Consider the following 12,500-nt stretch of genomic DNA (forward strand, 5'->3'; position numbering starts at 1 on the left):
CAGCCATGATCACATTGAATGGCGGTGCTGGCTCGAAGGGACGAATGGCCTACTCCTGCACCTATTGTCTATTGTTAACCAGAGATAGACACAAAATGCTGGAGTAACTCAGCGGGACAGGCAGCGTCTCCGGAGAGAGGGAATGGGTGACGTTTCGGGTTCTTCTGACCATTCCACACACATTTCCTTGAGCATTGTCCCCTTTGATCTGTGTTTTCACACCTTACCCTTCCTTATCTCTTGTGTCTCTCCCTCCCCTGACTATCAGACTGAAAAGGGTCTCGACCCGAAACGTCACCCATTCCTTCTCTCCAGAGATGCTGCCTGTCCCGCTGAGTTACTCCAGTATTTTGAGTCGTTGATCTTAGGCCCATGAACTGGCTGAAATAAAGGTGAAAAAAAAGTCATAGAGTGATACAGTGTGGAAACAGGCCCTTCGGCCCAACTTTCCCACACCGGCCAACAATGTCCCAGCTACACTAGTCCCACTTGCCTGCGCTTGGTCCATGTCCCTCCAAACCTGTCCTATCCATGTACCTGTTCAACTGTCTCTTAAACGATGGGATAGTCCCAGCCTCAACTACCTCCTCTGGCAGCTCGTTCCATACACCCACCACTCTCTGTGTGAAAAAGTTACCCCTCAGATTCTTATTAAATCTTTTCCCCTTCACCTTGAACCTATGTCCTCTGGTCCTCGATTCACCTACTTTGGGCAAGAGACTCTGTGCATCTATTCCTCTCATGATATTATACACCTCAATAAGATCTTTGGAGAGAAGAAATGGGTGACGTTTCGGGTCGAGACCCTTCTTCAGACTGAGAGTCAGGGGTGTCAGCCAGCATCTGCAGTTCCTTCCCACACACTCAGCTGTTTTAATGCGGCCTTGTTATAAATGGGTTACGTTAGCGGTGATGAACGTTTACTGAAAGTGGGAGCATTTATCAGTCTGTGTTGGTAATAGACATTTCTAGGTCTACTGGTCCTCTAGTTTAGTTTAGTTTAGTTTAGTTTAGTTTAGTTTAGAGATACAGCGCGGAAACAGGCCCTTTCGGCCCACCGGGTCCGCGCCGACCAGCGATCCCCGCACACTAACACTAACCTATAGGATAGGATATACCCACTAGGGCCAATTTTTACATTTACCACGCCAATTAACCTACAAACCTGTACGTCTTTGGAGTGCGGGAGGAAACCGAAGATCTCGGAGAAAACCCACGCGGGTCACGGGGAGAACGTACAAACTCCGTACAGGCAGCGCCCTTAGTCAGGATCGAACCCGGGTCTCCGGCGCTGCATTCGCTGTAAGGCGGCAACTCTACCGCCGCGCCAACGTGACCGCCACTAGTGGTGTAGGATAGAGCTCGTGCGCAGGGAGATCGCTGGTCAGGGCGGACTGGGTGGGTGGGCCGAAGGGCCTGTTTTCGCGCTGTGTCTCTAAAACTCAAAGTTAAACTGAGCTTCACTTTGGACTGGTGACCTTGGGGTTTTTTACGGCTTTGTCTCACCGACTCAGCCAATCGCTCGTAATTTGAGTGTCAAAGGAAGATGAGCTGTGGGTGAGGAGGAAGATGGCATTAAAAGATATAAACCTCATTTCAACCAAAATATATGTTGCAGTCTAATTTTCTCGGCATTGATGGTGTGTGCTGGTACAAACAGGGCCCTGTTTGTCATTAGAGTTCATCGTGACTTTGTACATTGTGGCAAGACAATGATTACAGATGGAGGTGATAAAGTCACTCGGACGGGTTTTGTTCTTCAAGATGGATGGCGTGCAGTCAACGCGAAGCAGAGTGTGGGGAGGATGTTCTCCACCAGTGGGAGAGTCTAGAACCAGAGGGCACAGCCTCGGGATAAAAGAACTATGGAGGGCGTGCAGCGTAGGTTCACTAGGTTAATTCCCGGAATGGCGGGACTGTCGTATGTTGAAAGGCTGGAGCGATTGGGCTTGTATACACTGGAATTTAGAAGGATGAGGGGGGATCTTATTGAAACATATAAGATAATTAGGGGATTGGACACATTAGAGGCAGGAAACATGTTCCCAATGTTGGGGGAGTCCAGAACAAGGGGCCACAGTTTAAGAATAAGGGGTAGGCCATTTAGAACTGAGATGAGGAAATACTTTTTCAGTCAGAGAGTGGTGAAGGTGTGGAATTCTCTGCCTCAGAAGGCAGTGGAGGCCAGTTCGTTGGATGCTTTCAAGAGAGAGCTGGATAGAGCTCTTAAGGATAGCAGAGTGAGGGGGTATGGGGAGAAGGCAGGAACGGGGTACTGATTGGGAGTGATCAGCCATGATCGCATTGAATGGCAGTGCTGGCTCGAAGGGCTGAATGGCCTCCTCCTGCACCTATTGTCTATTGTCTATTGTCTATTGTCTATTGACGTTCCTTTAGAAAGGAGATCAAGGGGAGATCCTTTAGTCAGAGGGTGGTGAATCTGTGGAATTCATTGCCACAGGCGGCAGTGGAGGACAAGTCAATGGATGTTTTTAAGGCGGAGATTGACAGATTCTTGATTGGTACGGGTGTCAGGGATTATGGTGGGGGGGGGGGAGGCAGGAGAATGGGGTTGAGAGGGTGTGAGCTATAGGGAGAGGTTGAGTAGGCTGGGTCTCTATTCCATGGAGCGCAGGAGGATGAGGAGAGATCTTATAGAGGTGTACAAAATCATGGGAGGAATAGATCGGGTAGATGCACAGAATCTCTTGCCCAGAGTAGGGGAATCGAGATCCAGAGGACACAGGTTCAAGGTGAGGGGGAAAGATTTAATAGGAACTTTTTCACACAGAGGGTGGCGGGTGTATGGAACGAGCTGCCAGAGGAGGAGATAGTAGAGGCTGGGACTATCCCAACTGTAAGAAACAGTTGGACAGGTACATGGATAGGACAGGTTTGGAGGGATATGGACCAAACGCAGGCAAGTGGGATTAAGGCAGCTGGGACATTATTGGCCGGTGTGGGTGAGTTGGGCCGAAGGGCCTGTTTCCACACTGTATCACTCTCTGACTCTAGGTTTACATCAGTGGCCTGCAACATTTAATTAATACGTTTAATTCCCTAAAACAAGTAATTTAGTTATCAATTTCCATTCCAGTTCCACTTAATTGAAGTTTCGCCATGTGAAACTATCAGCTCACGTCCATCTTTAAAGATGAATCATTCGACACTGGTTTAATTCCAGACTTTAATTAAAGAGCTGGAGGAGTGAGTGTGTGTGGATGTACCGATCCTTGGAGCCAAAGATCTGTGCAACAATGCACTTGATATGGGAAGAACAAACACTAATCTTCTCGACACAAATCTCTTGCAAACTCTCTCATAACCTCAGACGTTGAAGGAGCAGAATCAGGCCATTCGGCCTATCTAGTCCACTCCGCCATTCAATCATGGCCGATCTACCTCTCTCTCAACCCCATTCTCCTGCCTTCTCTCCCACAAGAGTTGCTGCCTTACAGCGCCAGAGACCCGGGTTTGATCCCGACTACTGTCTGTTTGGAGATCCTGACTGAATAGCTTTGACCCTCTGGTACTCGAGCCCCCCTCTTGATCAAGGCAAGCAGTCCATTAGTGTACTCGATCTCTCCGAGACCTTTGGGCGAATGCAGCGCCGGAGACCCGGGTTCGATCCCGACTACGGGTGCTGTCTGTACGGAGTTTGTACGTTCTCCCCGTGACCTGCGTGGGTTTTCTCCGAGATCTTCGGTTTCCTCCCACACTCCACAGGCGTACAGGGTGTGTCGGTTAATTGGCTTGGTGTATAGCACACACAATAGTGTTAGTGTGCGGGGATCGCTGGTCAGTACCCCCCCCCCCCCCCGTGCTCCGGTTTCTTCCCCCACTCCCCAAAGCGCTGGTCGATTGTGTTGTGAATCTGTGGAATTCTCTGCCTCTGGAGAGAAGGAAAGGGTGACATTTCGGGTTGAATGGTCTCGACCTGAAACGTCACCCATTCCTTCTCTCCACAGGTGCCACCTGTCCCGCTGAGTTACTCCAGCATTTTGTGTCAGCCTTCAGATTGGTAGGTTAATTGGCTTGGTATAAATGTATAAATGTGTTATTAGTGTAGTGTTAGTGTGCGGGGATCGCTGGTCGGTATGGACTCGGTGGGCTGAAAGGCCTGTTTCCGCGCTGTATCGCGAAACTTAACTCCAGAACCAGGGGCCACAGTTTAAGAATAAGGGGTAGGCCATTTAGAACGGAGATGAGGAAAAACTTTTTCAGTCAGAGAGTTGTAAATCTGTGGCATTCTCTGCCTCAGAAGGCAGTGGAGACCAATTCTCTGAATGCATTCAAGAGTGAGCTAGATAGAGCTCTTAAGGATAGCGGAGTCAGGGGGTATGGGGAGAAGGCAGGAACGGGGTACTGATTGAGAATGATCACCCATGATCACATTGAATGGCAGTGCTGGCTCGAAGGGCCGAATGGCCTCCTCCTGCACATATTGTCTATTGTGGACAAAGTTGGCGGGATTTTAGTTCGACAATTGCTGCGTTTGTAAACTGCCGATACAGGCAGCTTTTGATTTGATCGCATTACCACTTTGTATATTTGTTTTTGTTGTTTTGGGAATAAAGTATGTTGTAAGAAAAAGAGGGAAGAAAAAAAAAGGCGTGCAGGGTTTGTAGGTTCATTGGCTTGTTTGCGATGACTGTAGTTGGGTAGTTGAGGCCAGTTCATTGGCTATATTTAAGAGGGAGTTAGCTGTTGCCCTTGTGGCTAAAGGGATCAGGGGGTATGGAGAGAAGGCAGGTACAGGATACTGCGTTGGATGATCAGCCATGATCATATTGAATGGCGGTGCAGGCTCGAAGGGCCGAATGGCCTATTCCTGCACCTATTTTCTATGTTTCTATGTAAACTTCTCCTAGCGTGAGTGGGGCAGTGCTAGCATTGGGGCTGGCCAGCACGGACGCGGCGGGCCGAAGGGCCTGCATCTCTGAAACTAAAACGAAACTTAAAGTGAAGTGGATGAGGCAGGAGATTGCCGGGCCGGCGCTAACTGACCTCATGTGACAAACTGCTGTGCATTAATCAACCCCGTAAGCCAATAAAAGTTAACTGTCAGCCATTGAATAGATTAGATTGAATGACACGTACGAGATCTGATTAATGGCCACAGTCCTGCTTTATCCATCTCCAACTACAGGTGGCTTTTGTATAATTAAATAGAGCGCGCACTGTTGTGTGATACCATCAATCGCAGCTCCAGCTGTTGGCAGCTATTGGCACGTCCTAGCTCTGAATTACGCCATTCGCCGCAGTTCAGAAACAGCCATGATGCCGAGTTACATAGAAACATAGAAAGTAGGTGCAGGAGGAGGCCGTTCGGCCCTTCGAGCCTGTACGCACCGCCATTCAATATGATCATGGCTGATCATCCAACTCAGTATCCCGTACCTGCCTTCTCTCCATACCCCCTGATCCCTTTAGCCACAAGGGCCACATCTAACTCCCTCTTAAATATAGCCAATGTACTGGCCTCAACTACCTTCTGTGGCAGAGAATTCCACAGATTCACCGCTCTCTGTGTGAAGAAATACTTTCTCATCTCGGTCCTAAAAGACTTCCCCCTTATCCTTAAACTGTGACCCCTTGTTCTGGACTTTCCCAACATCGGGAACAATCTTCCTGCATCTAGACTGTCCGACCCCTTAAGAATTTTGTAAGTTTCTATAAGATCCCCCCTCAATCTTCTAAATTCCAGCGAGTACAAGCCGAGTCTATCCAGTCTTTCTTCATATGAAAGTCCTGCCATCCCAGGAATCAATCTGGTGAACCTTCTCTGTACTCCCTCTACGGCAAGAATGTCTTTCCTCAGATTAGGAGACCAAGATTGCCAATGGTCGATGCTGCCTGTCCCGCCGGTTCACATAGAAACATAGAAAATAGGTGCAGGAGTAGGCCATTCGGCCCTTCGAGCCAGCATCGCCATTCATTGTGATCATGGCTAATCGTCCACAATCAATAACCCGTGCCTGCCTTCTCCCCATATCCCTTGATTCCACTAGCCCCTAGAGCTCTATCTGACTCTCTCTTAAATCCATCCAGTGATTTGGCCTCCACTGCCCTCTGTGGCAGAGAATTCCACAAATACTCCAGCATTTCGTGTCGAACTTCAATGGATTAGTTTTGTTTGGAGATACAGCACGGAAACAGGCCCTTCGGCCCACCGAGTCGACGCGGACTCAGTGGGCCGAACGGCCTTATTCCAAACTCAACTAAACTAAACTTGTAAATTGAAACCCTCATGACTGGAATTTTCAAATGAATCCTTGAGTTTAGTGCAGAGATACAGGCCCGGAAACAGGCCCTTCGGCCCACCGGGTCCGTGCCGACCGCGGCGATCCCCGCGCACTAATGTTATCCTGCACACACTAGGGAAAATTTATAATTTTTACCAAGCCGATTAACCTGCAAACCTACACGTCTTTGGAGCGTGGGAGGAAACCGGAGATCCCTGGAGAAAACCCACGCAGGTCACGGGGAGAGAACGTACAAACTCCGTACAGACAGCGCCCGTAGTCGGGATCGAACCCGGGTCTCTGGGGCTGTGAGGCAGCAACACTACCTTGACGGTCCTACACAATGGTGTGCAGGAAGGAACTGCAGATGCTGGTTTACATCATGTAACAGAGCGACAGCAGGTCTGGCTAAATCTCTGGAGTAAAGGAATGGGTGACCTTTCCGATCCGAAACGTCACCCAGCCATTTTCTCCAGAGATGCTGCCTGACCGGTTGAATTGATCCAGTTTTCTGTACCTCTGTCCTATGTCCACCTCAGGGTGTCACGGAATCAGACTGAGCAGAAACATCCTGCCTGCCAACAGTGAGCCAAAGGGTCAATTAACATTAGTTTATTTGTGTTTATTTTAGTTCGGTTCAGTTTAGTTCAGCCTCAGAAGGCAGTGGAGGCAAATTCCCTGGGTGCTTTCAAGAGAGAGTTAGATAGAGCTGTTAATGATAGCGGAGTCAGGGGGTATGGGGAGAAGGCAGGAACGGGATACTGATTGTGCATGATCAGCCATGATCACGGTGAATGGCGGTGATGGCTCGAAGGGCCGAATGGCCTCCTCCTGCACCTATAATAAAATAACTGCAGATACTGGTACAAACCGAAGGTATTTATTCACAAAATGCTGGAGTAACTCAGCGGGTCAGGCAGCATCTCAGGAGAGAAGGAATGGGCGACGTTTCGGGTCGAGACCCTTCTTCCTGCACCTATTGTCTATTGTCTGTAGTTCAGTACAGTTTAGTTTAGTTTAATTCAGAGATACAGTGCAGAAACTGGCCCTTCGGCCCACCGAGTCCGTGCCGACCAGCGACCCCCATACACTAACACTATCCTACACACACTGGGGACAATTTACAATTATAGCAAGCCGGTTAGCCTGCAAACCTGACGATAGACACACAATGCTGGAGTAACTTCGCGGGACAGGGGGCATCTCTGGAGAGAAGGAACGGGCGACGCTTCGGGTCGAGACCCTTCTTCAGACTCGAAACGTCACCCGTTCCTTCTCTCTCTCTCTCTCGAGATGCTGCCTGTCCCGCCGAGTTACTCCAGCCTTTTGTGTCTGTTTTCGGTTGAAACCAGCGTCTGCAGTTCCTTCCAACGCACACACACACACACGCACACACGCGCACACACACACACACACACACACACACACACACACACGCACACAGCCGACAAACCTGCACGTCTCGTCTTTGGAGTGTGGGAGGAAACCGAAGATCTCGGAGAAAGACCCACGCAGGTCACGGGGAGAACGTACAAAACTCCGTACGGACAAGCACCCCTAGTCGGGATGGAACCCGCAGTCTCTGGCGCTGTGAGGCAGTGACTCTACCGCTGACTGTTGTGGGCAGTCAGGGCCGAGAGAGCGGTGAAGGAAGGAAGTCAGCCAGCGTGCTCTGTCAGCTGTTTTTTGTCCGCTTTGCACTGGATGACAAGACCAGCCAAACATGGACGGCCGTTGCCATTTCAGATTTCGTAGCGTCTCCACATCAATGTAGGACATCCCTCGCTGTGCAATCTCTACCCGTGGCCCTCAGTTGAAAGAACGGAGGATTTAATTTTACATTTAATAAGCTGAAAGCAACTAATCTTCTATCTGGAAAGTCATGCCAATGTAATCCGTTTATGAGATACATCACCAGAACATTAACTGAGTCTCAGCATTATCTCTCGCTGTGTAATGGAAAACCTCACCGCCCGCTCACATCAAAGTGAAGACATTGCTCTATCTGTAATTGGATTCCCAGAACTGACACTCAGGGCCAAGCTGCCGAAACAGTGGATGCTCTAGACTGCCTTGCTGTGCAGGAGGAGGCCGTTTGGCCCATTCATAACAAGAGGATTTGAGTACAGGAGTTTCATAACAAGAGGATTTGAGTATAGGAGTTTCATGACGAGAGGATTTGAGTATAGGAGTTTCATGACGAGAGGATTTGAGTATAGGAGTTTCATGACGAGTTTGTAGGTAAATTGGCTTGGTAGAAGTGTCCGGACCTACAGCGTCCAGGCCTACATCGTCCGGGCCTACAGCATCCGGGCCTACAGCGTCCGGGCCTACATCGTCCGGGCCTACAGCATCTGGGACTAGAGTGTCCAGGCCTACAGCATCCGGGCCTACAGCGTCCGGGCCTACAGCGTCCGGGCCTAAAGCGCCCCCCCGGGCCTAAATTTAGCTCAAAATACGGGATGTCCCGGCTAATACGGGACAGTTGGCAAGCCTATTGAGGGCGTCCAGGGTTTTAATTTAATTGGCTTCAGTAAACTTGTAAATTGTCCCTAGTGTGTGTAGGTTAGTGTTAATGTGCGGGGATCGCTGGGCGGCAGGGACTCAGTGGACTGAAAGGCCTGTTTCCATGCTGCATCTCTAAAGCATCTCTGGAGAACATGTTTAGGTGACATTTCAGGTTGGGACCCTTGTTCACACTCATGTAGGGGTTGCTGCCTGAGAGATACCTCGTGCTGCCTGGCCCACTAAGTTCATAAGGCCAATTAGGCCATTAGGCCAAAACGTCACCCATTCCTTCTGTCCAGAGATGCTGCCTGACCCGCTGAGTTGCTCCAGCACTTTGTGTCTATCTTCGGTGTAAACCTGCATCTGCAGTTCCTTCCTAGCCAGGGATGTGTTTGTTGGAGATACATGAGTTACTCCAGCATTTTGTGCCTATTTCCCAAATTCCCACTTTCTTGAGGGATTGGACACGCTAGATGCAGGAAAAATGTTCCCCATGTTGGGGGAGTCCAGAACCAGGGGCCACCGTTTAAGAATAAGGGGGTAGGCCGTTTGGGACTGAGATGAGGAAAAACTTTTTCACCCAGAGAGTTGTGAATCTGTGGAATTCTCTGCCACAGAAGGCAGTGGAGGCCAATTCACTGGATGTTTTCAAGAGAGAGTTAGATAGAGCTCTTAGGGCTAATGGAATCAAGGGATATGGGGAGAAAGCAGGAACGGGGTACTGATTTTGGATGATCAGCCGTGATCATATTGAATGGCGGTGCTGGCTCGAAGGGCCGAATGGCCTCCTCCTGCACCTACTTTCAATGTTTCTAAGACTGATTGATTAACCAGTGAGGCAACAGGTAGTGCCACTGCCTCACAGCGCCAATGATCCTGGTTCGATCCTGACCTCTGATGCTGACTGTGTGGAGTTTGCATGTCCTCCCAATGGCTGAATGTATTCCCACTGTGAGCTAGAGTTGCCTATTAGCCGGGACATCCCGTATATTGGGCTAAATTGGTTTGTCCCGTCTGGGACTGCCCCTGTCCTGTATTAGGCCCGGGGATGGCGCTGTAGGCCTGGACACTGTAGGCCCGGACACTGCACAGTGTGTAGGCCTGGGGGCTGCTGTTGGCCCAGACACTGCAGGCCCGGACACTGTAGGCCCACACAGTGTATAGGCCTGGGGGCCGCTGTAGGCCCGGACACTGTAGGCCCGGACACTGTAGGCCCAGACACTGTAGGCCCGGAGAGTGTAGGCCCGGAGGCCCGGGCGCCGCCTAACGGAGGTTGCCTAGCAACCCGCCTCCTGACACAGGTGGCCGCCATTGGTGGAGCGGGAGCACGTGGCCGCTGGCTGGGCGAGGTCACGTGGGGCGCGGGGCGGTGACGTCACCTTTTGTCCCTTATTTGGGAGTGGGAAAGTTGGCAACCCTACTGGGAGCTGCCTCCACCACCACCCCTGGCAGCACGTTCCAGGCACCCACCACCCTCTGTGTAAAATAAAATTTGCCCTGCGCATAAGATCACAAGTGATAGGATCAGAATTAGGCCATTCGGCCCGTCACATCCATCCACCATTCAATCATGGCTGATCTATCTTTCCCCCTCAGCTACACTCTCCTGCCTTCTCCCCATAGTCTCTGACACCCGTACTTATCAAGAATCTTGAAAATGTCCACTGACTTGGCCTCCATGGCCTTCTGTGGCAATGAATTCCAAAGGTCCATCAGTTTCGTGTGCTGTCACATCTGCCGTGGTACATTGAAAAGTCAGTGGAAAGACAATGCATGATTACAATCGAGTCATTGGCAGATTCACCACCCAGCATTACTCCAGCACTTTGCATGCTTTGCTCAAGTTTCCAGCATCTGCAGTTTCTTGTGTCTACTGCACCTGACCCTCGGACTATCTTTGATCAGACTTTGCTGGCTTTGCCTTGCACTAAACGTGATTCCCTTATCATGTAACTGTGCACTGTAAATGGCTCGACTGTAATCATTAGATCATAAGCTCATGAGAGATAGGAGCAGAATTAGGCCATTCGGCCCATCAAGCCCACCGCCATTCAATCATGGCTGATCTATCTCTCCCTCCTAACCCTATTCTCCTGCCTTCTCCCCATAATCTCTGACACCCGTACTAATCAAGAATCTATCTATCTCTGCCTTAAAAATATCCATTGACTGGGCCTCCACAGCCGTCTGTGGCAAAGAATTCCACAGATTCACCACCCTCTGACTAAAGAAATTCCTCCTCATCTCCTTCCTAAAAGAACGTTCTTTAATTCTGAGGCTGTGACCTCTAGTCCTAGACTCTCCCACCAGTGGAAACATCCTCCCCACATCCATGTGTCTGTACACTGTGAATGGTTCGATTGTAATCATGTGCTGTCTTTCCGTTGGCTGGTCAGCACGCAAGGAAAGCTTTTCACTGAACCTCGGTACACGTGACGATAAACTAAACTGAACAGAACTAAACCCTCTGGGTGGAAACGTTGCCCCTCTGGTTCCCACCAAATCCCTTCATTTCCACAGCCACCAAACCTGGTGACAGAAGCAGATTTTCCTTGTGAAACCTCCTCACGTCCTGTGAAGCCTAATGCCTGCTTAAACAGAAGGCTGCCGCTGAGAAGTGAAGCACTCCAGCTTGTCGCAGTGAAAGAATGTCGTCTCTCTCATTTCTACTGGCAAACTAATCTTTTCCCTCTTTCCCCTCTAATCCAATTTAATGTGGCGAATTTGTCATCTTCCATCAAAGAGTTGCTGCCTCAAAGCCAGAGACCCGGGTTCCATCCTGACCTCGGGTACAGTGTGTGTGTGTGTGTGTGTGTGTGTGTGTGTGTGTGTGTGTGTGTGTGCGCGTGTGCGCGTGTGCGTGTGTGTGTGTGTATGCGTGTGTGCGTGTGTGTATGCGTGTGTGCATGTGCATGTGTGTGCGTGTGTGTGTGCGCACGTGTGTGCGTGTGTGCGTGCGGAGTTTGCACGTTCTCCCCGTGACCGTATGGATTTCATAGAAAAGAAACAAAGAAAATAGGTAGCAGGAGGAGGCCATTCGGCCCTTCGAGCAAGCACCGCTTTCCTCCTTATCTCCTTCCTAAAAGAACGTCCTTTCATTCTGAGGCTGTGACCTCTGGTCCTAGACTCTCCCACTAGTGGAAACATCCTCTCCACATCCACTCTATCCAAGGCCTTTCACCATTCGGAACGTTTCAATGAGATTCCCCCCCCCCCCCCTCATTCTTCTAACCCCCAACGAGTACAGGCCCAGTGCCAACAAACGCTCATGTATTCTCATCCAAGACCGCACAAAATTGAAGAGTTGTGGACGCAGCCCAGACCATCGCACAAACCAACCTCCCTTCCATGGACTCCATCGACACCTCGCGCTGCCTCGGCAAGGCCAGCAGCACAATCAAAGACCAGTCTCACCCCGGCCACTCCCTCTTCTCCCCTCTCCCATCGGGCAAGAGGTACAGAAGTGTGAAAACGCACACCTCCAGATTCATTGTACCCTGGCACTCGTGACAATAAACTAAAGCTAAACTTAACTAAACGAAGGATAGCTTCTTCCCGGCTGTTATCAGACAACTGAACCATCCCACCAACAACTAGAGACCAGTGCTGAACTTCTATCTACCTCATTGGAGACCCTCAGACTATCTTTGATCGGACTTTATCTTGCACTAAACGTCATTCCCTTTATCATGTGTCTGAACACTGTGGACGGCTCGATTGTAATCGTGTGTATCGAAGTTTCCGCTG

General features: G+C 50.0%; 1 protein-coding gene across 1 annotated transcript in view; it reads left to right on the top strand.

Moving 5' to 3' along the window:
- Window positions 1–12,500, top strand: part of nrxn3a (neurexin 3a) — a 1,276,003-nt gene that overhangs the window by 1,243,167 nt on the left and 20,336 nt on the right. The window contains exon 21 of the mRNA XM_078406911.1: window positions 3,904–3,909. Coding sequence (XP_078263037.1) covers window positions 3,904–3,909 — 6 coding nt within the window. The remainder of the gene's footprint in view (window positions 1–3,903; window positions 3,910–12,500) is intronic.

This window comes from Rhinoraja longicauda, chromosome 10, assembly GCF_053455715.1.
Source record: "Rhinoraja longicauda isolate Sanriku21f chromosome 10, sRhiLon1.1, whole genome shotgun sequence".
Taxonomy (NCBI): Eukaryota; Metazoa; Chordata; class Chondrichthyes; order Rajiformes; family Arhynchobatidae; genus Rhinoraja; species Rhinoraja longicauda.